Source organism: Cyprinus carpio, chromosome A6 (genome assembly GCF_018340385.1).
Source record: "Cyprinus carpio isolate SPL01 chromosome A6, ASM1834038v1, whole genome shotgun sequence".
NCBI lineage: Eukaryota > Metazoa > Chordata > Actinopteri > Cypriniformes > Cyprinidae > Cyprinus > Cyprinus carpio.
The window spans coordinates 4,654,687-4,674,412 of NC_056577.1; the positions used below are offsets into that span (position 1 = coordinate 4,654,687).

The 19,726-nt window shown below is 37.4% G+C and overlaps 1 protein-coding gene across 2 annotated transcripts; it reads right to left on the reverse strand.

The window, feature by feature from the left end:
• Positions 1-4,207: 4,207 nt before the first annotated feature.
• Positions 4,208-8,901, reverse strand: LOC109083722 (E3 ubiquitin-protein ligase TRIM39-like). 2 transcript variants are annotated; one of them, XM_042757595.1, is made up of 6 exons: positions 8,332-8,883; positions 8,098-8,193; positions 5,309-5,542; positions 5,076-5,214; positions 4,950-4,976; positions 4,208-4,792 (listed from the first exon to the last, which is right to left on the reverse strand). In XM_042757595.1, exons 1-6 carry the CDS (start codon positions 8,881-8,883, stop codon positions 4,245-4,247), a joined length of 1,596 nt encoding a protein of 531 aa, XP_042613529.1. In that variant the 3' UTR covers positions 4,208-4,244. The 2 variants fall into 2 exon arrangements, with proteins under 2 accessions (XP_042613529.1, XP_042613530.1); XM_042757596.1 differs by having other exon boundaries at positions 4,209-4,792; positions 4,950-4,985; positions 8,332-8,901.
• Positions 8,902-19,726: the final 10,825 nt, after the last annotated feature.

The following is a 19,726-nucleotide window of genomic DNA, read 5'->3' on the forward strand; positions in this document are numbered from 1 at the left end:
AACTTAACATTAGAATCAGCACAATCATGAATGTTGTAAAATGCTGTCTTTACTGTTGTTAAATTGCGGGACATGTTTGATAGTACAATGCTGAAAGCACAATATTTTGCGCAAGAGACACTGTTCCCCAGGCTGAAACGTGTACACGTGCTCCAATATGCACCGCAACTAGGCAAGCAAATTACACTTTGGGCTTTGGGTGAATGTCCAAGCAATCATATACACACAAAATATGTTAAAATGGCCAGCTTGGAGATTGTTCACTTGAACACAGTTTATGTCTTAAGTGGACGTGAACAGTTGGGAGAAAATCCGATGTGTGTCAATATATATTGTTTTAAAGTGACAGCAGTGATTGTTACTTGGGCCATCAATGTTAATCAAACAACAAAATGCAAAGAGAAAATCAATCTATTGGAGTACAGGTGGAGCTAGGGAAGGTAGAGGGGTTCAGAGGAACTCTGAAAGTGTGTTGCAATGCTCAAGCGAATTCTAATCAGCCATTTAAATGTAAAGCAGCATGCTCATTGGCTGCATAAGCAACATGAACCAGTCAGCTTGTGACAGGTCAGTTATGTTAAAGACCAATAGTCTGTGCCATCTAGAGTTTCAAGACAGAACTTGGTATATATCTGGAACATTGAGAGCAAGAAACTAAAACACACAGTAAATTACAATTCTACTGAACTATAAAATTGAATTATGCATGGGAAGAATATCTCCAGAGTGTCAGCGACACAAAGCAGAGCCTGAGAGACAGCAGGTGAATGTGTTGAGTGTGTGTATCGTATCTGACCTCAGTGTGTTTCTCTACTGTACACAACAGTGACCCTCAGCACGTGTGTGTTTATATGTTAAACACTGTGGTATCACAATCTAATTTGTTACACTTTTTATTTGTTTAAGTTGTTATTATGTTTTCATTGTTATTATGTTTCTCCACATATATTCTAAGTTTCGTCAATATTAGATCTTTTTACAGTCATGCCAAAAAAGGAATTCTGAATTGAACTGAACTGAATTGAGAGAGAGAGAGAGAGAGAGAGAGAGAGAGAGAGAGAGAGAGAGAGAGAGAGAGAGAGAGAGTGTAAGTGAGCTTCTGCGAGAAATGTCTTCATAAAGAGCTGTTGGACGGAGATAAAGATGTGTGTGATCTAAAGAAACTGCAAGACAATATATATATATATATATATATATATATATATATATATATATATATAATGAATCACAATTACATTACAAAAAGTTTTTAAAAGCATGATAAGTGATATGCTACTGTGCTTTAACTACACATAATGTCACCAGAGTAAAACTACAGTTACTACGGTAAAAATATGGTAAGTGTTATTTGGTAACTGGGCATTTACTAAGAGGATCTAGTAGCAAACCATAAAAAAAAATTAAAAAAAATAATTATAATAATTAACACATCTGGACAGTGACGTTTGGTGCAGTGTTAGGTCACTGGTATGTTTTTCAGTATTTCAGCTGTTGAATCAAACTACAGTAAGTAATCATTTATTTATTGAACATCTTATTTCTGGGATCAATATATTGGAAATTAATTAAATTGATCCCTCTATGTTAAATTGTCCCAAATGGACAGACACAATCAGCTGTAAGTGTCGTGGAGCAAACAATGGTCTTTTTCAAAGTTGTCAATAAAGTTTAAGAAGCAGAATTCCAGATGTCAAAATAAGACTTCATTGAACAAGGCAACAAAGCTGAGATGACAGGCACCGCATCTGATTCTTTACCCGTCCGGACATATTTCTTACCAAAAAAATTAGTAATCCAGTTTTATAGGTTCCGCCTGTCTGGTTTGCCACAATTAATTCATACCCCTCCTGGCACATCTTTTAATTGTGGAATGCGGCCAAATCTGCCTTTTTTAATATAGCTTTTATTTCAACATCTCTGATTTGTGGGAAGTATCCCAATGGGACATACATCTAACTTGTTTTTGTTGTTCCAGTCATATTGGGGAAATCACCTAAAGTTCAGTGATTCATTTGAGTTCACTCATACAGTTCAATGGAAAACACCTGAACTGCCCAACGGCAGACACCACAATATGACTCACAATATGCATTAAGACATCCAATATTGAAATAATCACATCATATTTATCAGTCTATTGATTTTAGTGAATAGTTATACATCATACTCTCAGTAAAATATAACAATACATATATTCTTTGAAAAAAATTCACAACTCACAATGCGAGTGCTATTGTTTAGATAATTAAGGCATTAGTATGATAACATTTCATGTGGCATCTTTCTTACCAAAAAATTAGTAATCCAGTTTTATTTGTTTCACCTGTCTGGTTTGCCACAATTAATTCATACCCTTCCTGGCACATCTTTTAATTGTGAAATCCGGCCAAATCTGACATTTTTAAAATAGCTTTTATTTCACCATCTCTGATTGGTTGAAAGTATCCCAATAGTACATAAATCAAACTGTTTTTTGTTGTACCTGTCACATTGGGGAAATCACCCAAAATTAATTGATTCATTTAAGTTCACTGGGACAGTTAAATGGAAAACACCTGAACTTCCCAATGGCAGGCACCACAACATGAGACATCCAAAATTGAAATAATCATATCATATTGATCAGTCTATTGATTTTAGTGAATAGTTATACACCATACTTTCAGTAAAATAGTACAATACATATATATATAAAAAAAAAAGCACAATACAAGTGCTTCTGGTTAGATAAATAATGCATTATAATGTATAATAATTAATTCCTTACATTTATATAGCACTTTTCTAAGCACTCAAAGCGCTTTACATTGTCAGGGGGTATCTCCTCATCCACCACCAGTGTGGAGCATCCACCTGAATGATGCGACGGCAGCCATATTGCGCCAGAACGCTCACCACACACCAGCTTATTGGTGAAGAGGAGACAGAGTGATGAAGCCAATCAGCAGATATGGGGATTGTTAGGAGGCCATGATGGTCAGAGGCCAATGGGTGAATTTGGCCAGGATGCCGAGGTCACGCCTCTACACTTTTTGAAAGACGTCCTGGGATTTTTAATGACCACAGAGAGTCAGAACCTCGGTTTAATGTCTCATCCAAAGGATGGTGCTTGTTGATAGTATAGTGTCCCCATCACTACACTGGGGCACTAGGATCCACACAGACCACAGGGCGAGCACCCACTGCTGGCCTCACTAGCACCTCCACCAAGTACCCCACCCATCCACATACATCCCTTATCATCATAAGTTAACAACCAGTCTTGGGCTACAGGATGACATGGCTGGCCATCTTAAGTGATGGGTTAATGAGAGAGCCAAGGTTTGCATTTATTAGTAAAATTAAGATTAATATCATTGCCATGATACCATGGTAATATTAAGGTTTTTTTTTTAATTTATTTTATTTATTTATTTTAGTTTTTTGGACACTAGAAAATTAGTTATACTTTATTGCTGAAAATTAGTCTTTGGTCTGGCTTAACATTCAACAATAACAATACAATCCACATATCAATACAATGCACATATTGCATCAAATAAATACTTAATACATTCATCCCTGCTAAAAACAATGCAGTTCTACCCTTTGTACAAGAGACATATTGCATATGACATGCACATTGCTTATATATTGCTTTAGTTGCATTCAGTGTCTTATAACAGCTCCCAGATGGTAACAGTTTGAAGGCATATTTCAGAGGGTGTGTTATATCTCTACTTACAGCCAAGGCTTTCCTCCTAACTGCCATATTATACTGAGAAATTGATATTTGCTTAGACTTTGTTATTTTACTTGCCATCCTTATCACTACCCTGACCATAATAGCATAGTATTTTTAGGTACCTTAGAGTTTCATGTACATACCGTGGTATATGAATATAGTAATCATGCAGATCTATGATATACAATATATCAAGATATTACCAGCTGATGTACTACAGTAATATCACAAAACATTCTGTAGAGGAGCCACTACCTTGATATTTTATTTATTTTTTTTACAGACAATTTCACTTTGTCAGGTGGAGATGAAAGGGAAAAAAAGCATGAATATTTATGAAGAGTTGAACATAAATCATTTATTAAACAAGCATCATATATTTACATTACAAAAATCTCATTATAGCATACAGATTTTTAGAAATTGAAAAATAAATAATAAAACGTCATTATTTTAATCATTTTATATTACTGAATAATGAAATCATTATTTTAATCTTGTATTTCCTAAGAGTGTAAATTCATTTATTATAATTGACTGGTGTGATGATCAGTGGCCTTGAGTTTTTACCTCCATTGTTTAAGGATGGACTAAATAATGGATAGAGTTTTTCAGTGAAGGACTGACCAGTGAAAGAGTAGATATGAGAGCGGGACTCCACATCATAAAAAGAGACCAGACCCTCCTCATAATCCACAAACACACCGACCCGCTGCGGCTTCACTCTCAGAGACAGAGAGACAGGAGGACTAGAGAGAGCCTCATATTCATTTCCATTCCTCAGCCACACAGTCCATTGTCCATTACTGGGACTCACTGTGATCTCTCCCTTCCTGTTAATGGATTCTCTGGCCACTCCTAAATCCCACTCAGTCTTTCCCTTCACCTGCACCTCAAAATAAAATCTCCCTGAGTTGAATCCCTCCTTTCCTAAAACATTTACACATTTATCAAACCTCTCTGGTTTGTCTGGGAGTTTCTGATCAATGTCTCCATCTCTCACTTGTTTTCCATCATCAGACAGAATAAGATCAGGATGAGCTGTATCAGGATCCAGAGTCACATCCACTGAGAAAACAGAATATCAATCACAACTTCACAATACAGATATTTTGTGATGCTGATGTTTTTAATATTTAACCCAGTGTGTAATTAGATTTTAGTGCAATAAAGAAGCTGTGAGTGTATGAATGTAAACTAGTGTAGTGCAGACAGCTCACTGTACCTGCATACTGCTGCATCCACTTCAGCTCTGTAGAGACTAATGACAAGAAAACATTATCAGATCTCATATTTTAAGAATTGAATACATTATCAATTTTCTCTCGGATTAATGTATGTATTGACATACCAGTTTGTGTGAGTTTCTCATCTATTGTGTCCTTAAGTTGAGTCAGATCTCTCCTCAAAGTCTCCAGACTCTCATGAGTCTTAATACTGATCTCAGGCCAGTTCCTGGTGTTTCTAGGGCTGCAGAGGGATGAGTAAACCTACAGCAGGAGAGAGGAGAAATCCTTCAGCATGGGGAGTGTTATGCTGTGATATCCTGCATTATCATTGATCATAGAGATCATGTTGACTGACCTGTAGGAGGTGGAGGTGATCTTCAGTGTGTGAGAGCTGCTCCAGCTCAGTGTTTCTCATCTTTAGCTCAGTGATCTCCTGCTGCAGCTCTTCAATCAGCTCTTCCTCCTGTTTCTCTGCTGCTTTCTGCTGCTCCTCCATCATCTCCAGCAGTTCAGTCTGACATCTCTCAATGGAGCGGATGAGATCAGTGAAGAGCTCGACATGAGCTGCTTTCTCCTTCTCAGTGTTTCTCTGGTCAACCAGAAGTCAACTAATTATTAGCGGTGTTTACTATGACAAGAATCAGTGTTACTGTTGCTCATACTTCAGTGTTTTTAAGGGGTTTCCAAATTTCTCAACCGAAGAACAAACTTAAACCTGCACTGTTTGCAATGTCTTTCAATCATGTTGAGGAGAGGTGCGATATTACTTTAGTAATCAGGTAATCACAGCAATGTCAATATTCAGACCAACAGTGTGATTGCAAGTGTGCAACAATAAAAGAAGTTAATATTAAGTAGCTTAAATTTTAGACAAATTATCGTAAGTTGCCTTGTTTGTATTTGTTTCGACCACCGAAAATATTAGTTTCAAACAAAGTTGCAACAAACTGTAGTGCTGATTCATTCTTGTTTTTAAATGAATCATTTAAGCGAATGATTCAAAATCAATGACTTAGCCATGAAGACAGCCATTTGTCACCACCTACTGGTGCAACAATGTAATAATGATAATAATAATAATAATAATAGTAAAATAAAATGCTTATTTTATTTTACTATTTACTTTTTAAGGTTTATTTTGAAATCATGTAATGATAAGAGTGGCAGAGATACAATACGCCACCAAACAATGCTAACTTGTGTCATGTGACAGCATACCAGTATCAGAAGATCTTGGTGTTCAAACTGGGGAGCAGGTATACATGAGTTCAGAAATATACAGGGGGACAAGAACATGAAGTCCTGTAAAGGTGATGAGGAGTATCTTGTATTGGATATGAAAACGAATGGGTAGCCAATGAAGTCTGTGTAGGATGGGAATAATGTGAGAAGATTTCTTTGAAAAACTGAGAACCCTAGCTGTAGAGTTCTGAATATATTCGAGCTTATTTATTGTTGTGTTTGGTAGACCATAGAAAATAGAATTACAGTAGTCGAGTTGAGAAGTAATGAAGGCATGAACCAGTGTCTCAGAATCACTGATATTTAAGAAGGGACATAAAAAGTTAAAAAAATCAAATTTAAACAATGCAAACAAATTCAATGAAGATATGTGAGGAAAGAATGAGAGAGAAGAATCAAAGATTATACACATATTTTTAACATTAGTGGAAGGTCAAACCAAGACTCCAACAATGTTAACATTGTCAAAAAAGAAGTGAGATAAAATCTTTTTTGGTGAACTAACAAAAAGTATATCTGTTTTATCAGTGTTGAATTTGAAAAAGTTACTGGTCATCCAAGCATTTATATCATTAATACAAGCCAATATGGAGTTGGTGGGAAAAGGAAAATTGTGTTGAGAATGGATATGAAGTTGGGTGTCATCTGCATAGCAAAGGAAGTTGAAGCCATGATGACGGATAATGTTACTTAATGGGAGCATGTAGATCATGAACAGTAAAGGCCCAAGAACAGATCCCTGGGGAACACCGTGAGACACTGGGGCACTAGTGGACTTAGCCTGGCGGATAGTGATGTAATGCTGACAGTCAGACAGGTAGGAAGTGAACCAGGATAAAACAGTTCCAGAAATACCAAGAGCAGAGAGTCACAAGATGAGAATACTGTGAGAGACTGTGTCAAAAGCATAGTAAAGGTCTAACAGAATTAAAATGCTAATGGAGCCTGAGTCAGTGGCCATAATGAGGTCGTTGATAACCTTAAGAAGTGCTATCTCATTGTTGTGGAGTGTGCAAAACCTGGGTTGGAAACAACCATAGAGGATATAAGATGACAAAGACGATTTAAGTTGAGCAGCAACAACTTTTTCAAGTAGCTTTGAAAGAAGCGGGAGATTCAAGATTGGTCGGTATTTGGCCATGTCAGAAGGGTCGAGGCCAGGTTTTTTTAAGGTTACAGTTAGGTTAAGGTAGATTTCACCCTAAGGTGAGGGGAGGCATTTCACAGTTTATTTCGATGAAGAGGTGATCAGAAAGTCCAATCTGAGAGCCAAACGCAGAAACATTACGTAGACCAGTAGTGCAGACCAAATCCAGTATGTGACCTTTTAAGTGCGTAGGAAAGTCAGTATGCATACAGACTGTGATATTCAAACACTGACATGAGTTCACGGGAATCTGCACAGTCACTTTCAACATTTATGTTGAAATCACCAAGTAAGATAACAGAAGAAGACATGGCACAGGAAAAGGCCTGTTAACAGTTCGTGCAGTTCAGTGAAAAAAAAAATTGACATTTGTTTGGGTGGACGATACAAGAAAATTACAAGCATTGGGGATGTACAAGAAATTTTGAGAACTAGGTATTCAAAATTTAAAGTCACATGAAGGTTGAAGGTATTGACTAGGCTATATTGCGGCGATAGAGAGCAGCCAGACCACCAGCCCAAGATGTCAAACAAGGTTTGGCCAGGTAGGTGTATCCAGATGGAGTAAGGAGATTTAGGTGGAAATAGTGATTTGGGATTTTCCTTCAAAGCTCTTACTCTGGAGGGTAAACCCTTCAAAAAGATCACAGGGATGACCCCTTCAGAATGAAACACAGCCACCCAACTAAACTAATGCATCTAAATTATATATAATAAATATTTACATTTATTTCATTAGATTATTTTAATCTCACTTTTCTGACTTCTGCTGAGTGTTTGATGTCTTGAATCTTCTTGATTCTGTCCTGGATCATCTGCTGCATGTCTTCATGTGTCTTCATCAGCTCAGTCTATACAGAGAACAAAACAGACACATTTATCATAACAAAGATTAAACATAATATTTTTTCATAATGAACTTTTATTTCATAACAGGAAATAAAATCTGATTCCTCATTTTATGAGCCCTTTAAAAGTATATCTTCTACCTTCTTCTCTTCACTTTTCTCTTCAATAGGAACAGTGTTGTGGTTCTTGTGGTCTTTCAAAGAGCAGATCAAACACACAGATGTCTGATCATCTCTACAGAACAGCTCCAGAGGACTCTCATGTTTCTGACATATATAGTCCTCCAGATTACTCACAGGATCCATCAGTTTGTGTTTCTTCAAACCTGTCACTCTCAAATGAGGCTCCAGGTGAGTTTCACAGTAAGAGCTCTGACACACCAGACACGACTTCAGGGCTTTCAGCTTTCTTTCCTCACAGATGTCACACAGAACTTCAGAGTTTTTCTCAGGACTTTTGTTTTTATAGTGATCTACGAGCTCTCGGAGTGTGGTATTAGTCTTGAGATCAGGTCTTTGCTTGAATGTTTCTTTATAGTATGGACAGCTGCAGGTCTGGCTGTTGTCCCAGTGTTCATTCAGACAGGTCTTGCAGAAGTTGTGTCCACATGGAGTGCTGACTGGATCAGTGAACACGCCCAGACATTTAGAGCACTGAAGCTCCTCAGTCAGTGAGCCACTGGAGGATGGCATACCTAGATGAAAAAATGATAATAACAACCTGCTCTACTAGTGTAAAGTCAAAATCAAGACAATGAATGGCTACTTTCATAAAGATAAAATAACATTTTGGGTTCTTGACTCACATGGATGATCATGAGTACTCTCTCTTCTGTTTTCGCATCTATTTGATGATGTCAGGGAAGACTCATCAACTGATCTTGCTCTGTTCATACCTTTTTAAGACAAAACAAACAAACAAACAAAACAAAAAAACATTTGAGTGAGGAACTGCTGGTTATATTAAAAGAAAAGTATGGTATAAATCTGAAAATTATTATTTTGTTAAAAATAATAAAATAAAAATGTTATTTTGTTATTTTTGATTTGTGTAATTGTGATTTTTAGCTGCAGTATAAGAGGTTTGTGTTCTGTTTGACTGCAGGTCATTTATTTCCTCTTTCTTTAGAAACAACAAAATTTGCTTTTCAACCAATCAAATGACACTTTTAATATAGTTCTCATATCATTTCAGTGAAGTTATCAACTAGAGCAGCTGAGTATTTGACACGCTTAAACCTGCTTCTGTTCATCTTATTTCAGTCTGACATAAACCCTACTAAACCAGACCAGATAGAAACCTGTTCAGGACAATCTCTCTTATATTTCTATCACTTACCTGTGAGTATCAGATGTGTCCACAAGGGTCTTTGAACGATTCAGTTTTCTGCTGTTTGAAGATTTTGATCGTTTCAGGAGTCTATATGGTTTCTGATCAAGTTAGTTTCACTTTCTGGGAGTTTCTCACTGAACTACAGTGATGTCAGAGCTCCTCCTGTTTTTAAACATTAAAATTTGTCCCTGTATTCGGTGTATTGGTTCATGCGTGTCTGTTTGTATTGGGACTGATGTTTTTGTCAGCTCATGAAGAAGAAATTTCAGCAGACTTACAAAAGCTTGATATTTTGGCAACATTTGTTAAGAGTTTCATTATCAGAATCAGAAAGAATCAGAAAGAGCTTTATTGCCAAGTATGCTTGCGCATACAAGGAATTTGTTTTAGTTACATAAGCTTCTAGTACACAGAGACAACAACAACACACAAACAAACAAACAAAAAAAAAAAAAAAAAAAAAAAAAAGAAAAAAGAAAAGAAATTGTAAATATAAAGACAAATATTGCAAAATAAATCTAAATAAATAAATAAATTTTATGAACAGTTGTGCTATAGATGATAATGGAATAAAATAGAGTAAGGTGCAGGGATGTACTAGGATGGAGGTAGTAACAAATAAATATAAGGATATTGCACATTTTTATTGCATAAGTGGGGAACATTTAACTGATCATGAGGTAGATTGCCTGGGGGAAGAAACTGTTCTTGTACCTGGCTGTCCTAGTCTTTGCAGCTCTGAAGTGCCGGCAAGATGGCAAAAGTTCAAAAAGGGGATAACTTGGATGTGAGGGATCCAGAGTGATTTTCTGAGCCCTTTTCCTCACTCTGGATGTATACAGTTCTTGAAGGGTGGGCAGGGGAGCACCAATAATCCTTTCAGCATTCCGAACGGTTCTCTGTAGTCTTCTCATGTCTGATTTTGTAGCTGAACCAAACCAGACAGTTACTGAAGTGCACAGGACAGACTCAATGACGGCTGAGTAGGAACTGTTACAGCAGCTCCTGTGGGAGGTTAAACTTCCTCAGCTGGCGAAGGAAGTACAACCTTTGTTGGGCCTTTTTAACAGTGGAGTCAATGTGATTGTCCCAGTTCAGGTCCTGAGAGATGGGGGTTCCCAGGAATCTAAATGACTATGATGGTCAGTAGTGGGAGTGCAGGGGGGTTTCTCCTGAAGTCCACTATCATCTCCACAGTTTTGAGCATGTTCAGTTCCAGGCTGTTAAGACTGCGCCAGACAGCCAGCTGCTCAACCTCCTGTCTGTAAGCAGATGACTGTAGTGTCATCTGTAAGCTTCAGGAGCTTGACAGAGGGGTGCAGTCGTTGGTCTGCAGGGAAAAGAGAAGTGGGGAGAGAACACATCCCTGAGGGGCACCAGTGTTGGTGGAGCGGCTGTTTGACATGAATTTTCCCAGTCTCACTACCTGTTGCCTGTCTGTCAGAAAGCTGGTGATCCACTGACAGATAGAGCTAGGAACAGAGAGCTGGGTCAGTTTGGTCTGGAGGGGCTGTTGGGATTATGGTGTTGAAAGCAGAATTGATGTTGCAGGATGAAGTGCAGTCCCATGTTAACTGCATCATCCATGGATCTGTTTGCTCGGTAAGCAAACTGCGGGGGTTCCAGTAAGGGTCCAGTTATGTCCTTCAGATAAGCCAGTGCCACTTTTTCAAACGACTTCATGACGACAGATGTTAGAGTCATCGTCCCATGGAGAAGAATCCATGTCAGCCAGAAGTGTTTTGTAGAGTCTGCGCAGCTCTGGCCCATTATCTTCTCAACAATGCCGAGACTGAGCCGACATTTCAGCCGGAATCGGTCCGAGTGTGCTTGTTATCTGGGTATATATTTACAAGTTATAACTTTGCATGTAATGCCTTTTTTCCTAATTGTTTTGAGATCACACCTTTTGTTATGTTCACGTATTAAACTGAGACAATGCGCATCAAAGTTTTAGTGGAAAAAAGAGTCACTTTTTAATAAAAAAGTACCAGCTTTAAAATTATTCTAAATTCATAACGAAATTCAAACAATAAATACAGTTTTGGTGCTCTTTAATTCGCCAGGCATGGTATCTTTAGCGCCTCAGTTCAAGAACAAGTGAACCTATTTAATCTGTCTCTTTACCACTATAGTAAATAATGAACATTAATTAACATCAAAATGTAGGCTATTTTATAAGAGAGCCTACAGGAAAACTTACTGAAATGCCTCATGCAAAAGCTCATTCAGTGTTTCAAACTAGAGAAAACGTGTAAAGCTTGTAAACATTGCAACCCGTATGTGACGACCCTGAGTCTTCTCCAGATCCTATTGGACAGAGTGTGTCAGTTCCTAATTGGTCTTCTCTGTTAATTGTTAATTAGCAGCATATATAAGTTTATTACCTGTTGAATAAGACAGGGCACTCTGTGGAATGGTTTCTCTGGAGTGGCACTGGTTTCAACATGTAAGATCTTGTTGATATGCTAACCTTTGTTCCTCTTTGCAATTCTGATTTCATGTGGTTAAAAGTTTTGTTGTGATATTTATTTTTTTCTTGGTTTTCTTTATTACCCCTTGTTTATTATCACTGATTGCTGTTGTATTAGTTAAATACAACAAAAGTATTTGCATTGATATCCTTTGTTGTTTGATCCCTCTTTTATGTTGCGGCTTTAAAATGAGCTGGTCGTAACATAAAATTGGGCGCTTCTCCGGAATGCTACATATAAGTAAATGTATAGTGTTTTTGTGTGTTCAGCTTTGTAAATGAGTAGACTTCAGGTAGTTAGAGTGCTCTCAGCTGGATTTAGGCACTGTTTGTTATTTTTGTTATTTTTCCTTTCTTATTTTTGAAGGTTATTCTGGACGAAAGTTTTAAGTCTCCGTTGGGGATACGCTTCAGGCTTTTGGTTTGAAATGCCAATTGTCTTTGAGTTCAGTGTTTAAATGTGGCCTCGAGTCCAGTACACCTTTGAAGATTATGTAGATTTAGTTAGTTTTTTTTTTTGTAGTTAGGAACTGAAGTCTCATTTTTCATAAGGTGGCACTTTTTTGTTTTTCCGAATTCATGTTTGCGACGCCTACCGAGTTAGAAGGTAATTTGACAAATGACTTGTGGTAAGTCTTTATCTTAAATAGTCTTTATCTTCCATTTGGAGCATGCTTGCTGTGATTGATCCCTGGCGAAGTGGCTGATTGGATTTGTAGTTTTAATGCTGCAGTTGCATGTGTTCACATTGTTTGTTTGCTCTGTTCTCTTTTAACAGTTGTCATCATCAGTAATCAAGGACTTCTTTGCTTTTCCTTCTGAAATTTTATTGGAGAGGTGCACAAAGGAAGAGCTTTTGCAGATTGCTGAACAATTTGATGTGGATGTAACAAGCAGTGATGGAAAGCTCAAGGAAACGCTGATGAAAGTTGTGAAGAGTGGACTTTCTGAGCAAGGTTTTTTAGAGGTAAGAGCTCAAGTTATTAACCCTGAGGAGTCTGTATCTTCTCCTTTTTTTTGATGTCGATCAAAATTCAAAGTTTAGCTAGATGTCTTTACAAGAGAAGCAGTTGTGTGTTGATGCAGGAAAAACTGTGCTGAATGCGACGTCTGTGCTTTCAAAGAGAAGGAGTTAGAGAATGACTTTGAAATAAAGAAATTGCAACAACACTTAGTTACGCAAAATTGAGTTACAACTTGAAAAGGAAAGTGGCCAAAAGAATTTTGGACATTATTATTGCAGTGTATGTCGGTAGGTAGAGCACAGGAGGTGTATTCCGTGCTGACTACAGAGCAAAGTGCTGATTGAGATTGTAAAGTCTGCTATATTGCATGCTTATGAATTGGCACCTGAGGCATATCGCCAGAAATTTAGGAATAATTTGAGGTATTGAAATATTGAGTTTGCCAGAGGAAAAGAAAATCTGTTTAATCGTTGGTGTTCCTCTGCACAAATTACTAAGGAACAGCTTACAGAGCTCATTCTTTTTAGAAGAGTTTAAAAGTTGTGTTCCAAGTGCTGTTGCTATGTATCTCAATTGAACACAAAGTGAATAAATTGTCTGATACTGCGCTTATGGCAGATGAATTTGTTCTCACTCAAAATTCTGCTCATTTAAATGAGTTGAGCAGGTCAAAGTTGAGTGTTTCAGTTAAGAATAAAGATTGTTGCAAATCAGAGTGTTGTCTCAACTTCTGCAGATAATGCTTCACTCACACGTACAGTACAAAAGAAGAAATGGTTTGCTTTTATTGTAGGAAGCTAGGACATAAGATTTCAGACTGTGCTGTTCTTAAAGAAAGAAGGCTGTTAAACCTGTTTGCTTAATTTCTACGTGTCAATTTTAGTCCTGACAGAAAGATTTAGCAGATGGATATCACTAAGGTGGAGAATGTTAAAAACTGTGACTTTGGGCCACTTCTTACTGATGGGAGTGTTTATTTGCCTGACTGTGGTGAAATGGTGCCTGTTCGTATCCTGCGAGATACTGGGGCAGGGCAGTCATTTTTGTTGGAAGGACTTTTGTTGTTGTCTGAATGTACCACTACTGGATCTCATGTGTTGGTCAGATGGCTTGAAATGGGCTACATGGAAGTTCCTTGACACCACATCCACCTTAATTCCGAGCTTTTGTCAGGTGATTGTAGTTGTCTGAGTTTGTGGCTTACTTCCTATCCCTGGTGTCACTTTCATACTCGGAAATGATTTGGCTGGAGGTAATGTTTGGGAAAAGTCAGATTGTGGAGTTCCACCTATAGTAGCTCCCGTTGGGGAGGAATTGAATGGATTTTCTGAATGTCCTAACTTATTTTCTTGTACAATAACTTGAGCAATGGCCAAGAGAAGGATGTCAGATGAAATGGAAAATGTTCTTAATGATGCTTTTAGTTCATCTATTAACGCTCAATCTGAACCTGAAACTGTGTACACCATGGCCGAAGATGAGATTTCTGTGCAGGAAGTACTATGTGTTGATGACCAGACTGGTCTTTCAAATATGGAAGCAGACTTGTCACTTATTTGTAATGACCATGATAACACTTGTTCTTTGTCTCCAATTTATAGTAACCCTTCAAGTTCCTTAGCTGCTGGTAGAGGAGGAAATAAAACCATGTCTGTCTTCTTTCTTCAAGATGGATTGCTTTGTAGACAGCAGCCTATGAGTTCTGACTGTTCACTTGATCCTAGGATCCAAATTGTAGTTCCTCTTACTTTTCGTCAAGCTGTCCTACAGTTATCACACCAGGGCTTTGCTGGTCATATGGGGGTACGGAAGACGTATTTTGAGGAAATTTTATTGGCCTAGAATTAAGAGATGTGGTTAACTATATACAATCTTGCCCCATTTGTCAAATGACTGGAAACCAAACCAAAAGGTTCCACTGACTCCTTTACAGCCTATTGCTGTAGTTACCACTCAATTTGAACATTTGACCATCGATTGTGTTGGTCCTTTTCCATTATCTAAGGCTGGGCATGCTTACTTGGTTACAGTAATGTGTCAGTTAACACATTATCCTGCAGCTTATCCGCTGAGATCAATTACAACTAAATCAATTTTAAAGGCTTTAACAAGTTTTATGTCTGTTTGGTATTCCAAAAACTCTTCAGTCTGATCAGGGTTCAAATTTTATGTCCCGACAATTCTCAAAAGTAATGCAACAACTCAAGGTTAAACACAATATCTCAAGTGCTTACCACCCCCAGAGTCAAGGAGGGTTGGAAAGGTTCCATCAGATTCTTAAGTCACATTTGAGATCGTATTATGTTGAACTTGATTGTGACTGGGAGGATGTACTTCTTTGGATGCAGTTAGCTATTCGTGACGTTGTGCAAGAGAGTACCGGTTTTAGTCCTAACGAGTTGGTATTTGGACACACTGTCAGAGGCACTATTGCTGTTTTAGCTGATGTATGGAAAACATCTGATCCACCTGAGAATGTCTAGGACTACGTGAGTAGTTTTCGTTATCGACTACGAAGCCAGAGCTATTGCTTTACGAAAACTAGATAAGTCTCAGGAAAAAATGCAGAGGTTGTTTGATCATAAGGTTCAGGCAAGAAGTTTCCAAGTAGACGATCAAGTGCTTGCTTTGTTACCTGTTTTGAGTAGTCCATTCCAAGCTAGGTTTACTGGACCTTATATGATAAACAATCTTTTAAACACACCTGATCGTCGGAAGAAAGTACAAGTTTGTCATGTTAATTTATTGAAACCTTACATGACTCCTGTATCGTCTCTGCCTGTTAATCTTGTGACTACTGACATCATAGATCTAGGTGTCCCAGAAACATCTGTAGAGATGGCTGATGTTCTGGAGGAGAAGAATGCTCCTCCTCCAGGTGTAGTAGAAGGGCGCCTTAACTCTGAGATTCTTGCTGATTTAGCTTCTCAATAGTCTCATTTGTGTGAACCAGAGAAGACTGATTTTAAGTTGGTGAATTTATTCCCCTCTATCTTTTCTGATGTTCCTACCCAAACTCATGTCATTGAGCATGACATTGATGTTGGTATGGCTCAACCTATAAAACAACATCCATATTGAGTAAACCCTGTAAAAAGGAAGTTGTTTCAGAAAGAGGTGGATTATTTAATTATTTAGCAGAACCCAGTTTTAGTTCTTGGAGCTCTCCCTGCATTTTAGTGAGTAAACCTGATAATGCTTATCGGCTTTGTACTGATTACAGGAAACTTAACACCCTGACAAAGCCTGATTGTTTTCCTCTACCCAGAATTGACGACTGTGTAGATTGTGTATGTTCTGCACAGTTTGTCAGTAAATTCGACCTCCTGAAAGTGTATTGGCAAGTGCCTTTAACCTCCTGTGCTAAAGAACTATCTGCTCTTATAACCCCTGATGGTTTTCTCCAGCATACGGTTATGCCTTTTGGAGTTCAAAATGCCCCCGCTACATTTCAGCATCTAGTAAATAGTGTTGTCTGGGTTGGCAGGATGAAAAGCTGATTTGGACTATGTTGTTCTGAACAGTTCTTCTTGGTCTGAACACCTTGCACAAATTGTGGAACTTTTTGAGTGTTTGGCTACAGCAAACTTGACTGTAGCCTTGCCAAATTCGGTAAGATTTACAGTGACTTAGGTAAGGTGGTTGGAGGAGGGTGCGTAAAACCTATCAACGCCAAAGTTAAAGCTGTCTGTAGTTTTCCCACTTCTGCTACTCGACGTGAATTACGACAGTTTCTTGGGATGGTGGGCTACTATAGAGGGTTTTTCCAGAACTTTGCAAATGTAGGTGCACCTTTAACAGATCTGAGCTCGAAGAGACCTTTTGAATGGTCACAACAATGTCAATGTGCCTTTTGATAATGCAAAGTCTCTTTTGGCCAATGCTCCTGTGTGTCCTGTTTTGGCACCTAATTTTGAAAGACCTTTCATACTTGCAGTTGATGCTAGTGCTTAGTAGAAAAATAGGCTTTAGCCCTGGTCTACATTCAACATTTTGAAGTATTTAAGTTCAATCTGTGGTCCTATCGTTGTTTACACCGACCACAATCCACTAACTTTCTTGGATCGAATGTATGGCAAGAATCAAATCATGAGGTGGAGCATTATTTTACCGCCTTTCCACCTACAGATTAAACACATTCACAGCAAAGACTACCTAATTGCTGATGCTCTTTCATGGCTGTAAGAGATCTCTGTACCATTGAGTGCATCTTTCTGTGGGGGGTGTTTTTTTTTTTTTTTTTTTTTTCTCTCCCTCTCTAGTTTTTCCTCTGTCCTAGGGCCCAGGAGTCTGGAAGTGAAATGGAATATGGAAATGATATACATTTTTTTTTTTTTTAATTTTTTTAATTTTTTTTTTTTTGTTTCTTTAGATAACCTCCTTTTGGACTGGGAGGTGTAACGACCCTAAGTCTTCTCCAGATCATATTGGACGGAGTGTGGCAGTTCCTAATTGGTCTTCTCTGTTAATCTTTAATTAGTAGCATATATAATTGTGTTATCTGATGACTAAGACGGGGCACTCTGGTTTTAACATGTAAGATCTTGTTGATTTATGCTAACCTTTGTTCCCCTTTGCATTTAAAACAAGCTGGTCGTAACTCTGAAATATACATTTACCTCAGAATAACTAAGTGTCCATGAGCTCATCAGTCAGCTAGAAAAATGACTATAGAGGAGCATTTTGCTATATGCGCTATTGCATATTAATGTTTTTACTTAACCTGTTGTCTACATGATTTAACTCCGCCTATAAAATTGCATTTTACTAATGAAGAAAAACAGACTGAAAGTGTGAAAGACATACACTCTTAAAAAAAAAAAGGTGCTTAAAAGGTTCTTCACAGAACCATTCAGTCAAAGGTTCTTTAATGAACCATCTCTTAACTTTTTATAATCAGAACCTTTTTTCGCCACAAAGAACCTTTTGTGAAATGTAAAGGTTCTTCAGATGTTAAAGGTTCTTTATGAAACCATTTAGCCAAAAAAAGGTTCTTCTATGGCATCGTGAAGCACCTTTTATTTTTAAGAGTGTTTGACAACATTTACATAATGCATTGAGGAGCCCAAACTACACTCCGTGGCCAAGTGATGCTTATGGTCCATAATATTGGTACAGATTCTGTATATTTCAAGCTGGGAAAGACATTTAGTTCCTACTTTAATTGAGCGTAGTTCACAAGTCATCTACAAGATGGATAAAAATGCTGATAAAGTCAAGAAAATGAGACATAACATGACAGTATGATTGAAATGTTAAAATGTAAATGCTATTTTTTTTTTTTTGGAGCCCTGTATTAGTATGTTTAGTTGTTTACTCCAAGAGTGAATTGATTAGCATATTTACTGAAGACAGAAATGAAACTGGTGTTTACTGACCCCTAGTGGACACAGTAGAGCATGACACCCAAAACTGGTTAAGCCACATGATGAGGTAAAATGTCTTACTGAAAAACACATTCAGAATTAAGCACAACTACAGGTGATTAAAATGAATTACGTGATTAATGTGGTTGCACTGTACCTGATGGACTGTTATACTGTATTTGGAGTAAGCTGGAACACATTCACATTTACAGTCCCTCCAGTTCACCCCCAGAGTTCATTATTGCCCCCCCCCCCCACTAGATTATAGACTCGAATCTAAATTAAATCAATCCAATACCATATCAGAGAAACTGTTTATTTTGACTCATGTATATCACATTATATAATAACTTTAATTTGTATTTAGTGAATGTGTATATGAGCTTCTTATGTGTTCAGACTGAGATGTTACAGAGACACTGCATGCTGATATTGTACAGTATGTAAATTATTCATCAAAACAATATCCCTTGTGATGAAAATAGATTCATTACCAATTATTAAATTGTTATCTTATTTTTTACATATTTATTTTCATGTTTGACATTTTAACACTTTTATTTTCCTTTAAGTTCTACTTCACATTATTTTTTTTTTTTTATATTATCTGTATCTGTACTATACAGGTGTACTTTGTATGCACACTAAATTAAGTAAATTTCATAAATAATTACAAAGAACCGGCAAGGAACACAATAGTATTTCCTTGTAAAACACAATCCAATAAAATCATGTTTTACAGTGCAGTATTGAGTTGCAGTATTGCTTTGTTGACTCTGATTAACAGTTTGACAAAAAACTTTGAAAATGCATTTATTCATTTTCTTTTATGGAAAATATTTAGTGATAAATTGGAATGTGTGTGTTTAAGAAAGAGAGAAAGTGTCATTGTTAGTGAATGCATTAAAAGTGTAATAACAGTTTAAGGATATAATCCGTCATGACGGTGAGACAGACAGAGACTGAGATCTCTTTCTCAGGTCATCATTTAGTGTTGATTAGATGATAAATGCCCATTCATTAATATTAGTGGATGAAAGCTGGGGTGATTTATTGCTGCCTGGGTCTGAGATGTGAGTTTGTTGGTCACTCAAGCGTTGCAGCTGAGGATTTAGTGTGTGTGTGTCTGTGTGTGTGTGTGTGTGTGTTTGTGTCGGGTCGTGTCACATGAACAATGATGGTAAACCTGAATTCATCCTGACGACAAAAACAGCTCAATAAACAGAATATCATCATGGTGATTATTTATGACAATTTTGGTATGGTTGAGGGTTTGTCTTCAAAGACAACATAACATAAATATCACATAAAACAAATGTTCTTCTACACTGTAAAAATATTGATATATTAGTGTGAAAAAGACTAATAATCTGATTGATGACAAAATCAAATCACATTT

Excerpts from the sequence above, each read along its gene's own strand:
- LOC109083722 (XM_042757596.1), bottom strand. The coding sequence starts at position 8,883 with ATGCCATCCTCCAGTGGCTCACTGACTGAGGAGCTTCAGTGCTCTAAA. Across the intron at positions 8,194-8,331 it reads AGAAAAGTGAAGAGAAGAAG|ACTGAGCTGATGAAGACACA; the intron begins GTAGAAGATATA and ends TTCTCTGTATAG. Across the intron at positions 5,215-5,308 it reads ATCACCTCCACCTCCTACAG|GTTTACTCATCCCTCTGCAG; the intron begins GTCAGTCAACAT and ends CTCCTGCTGTAG.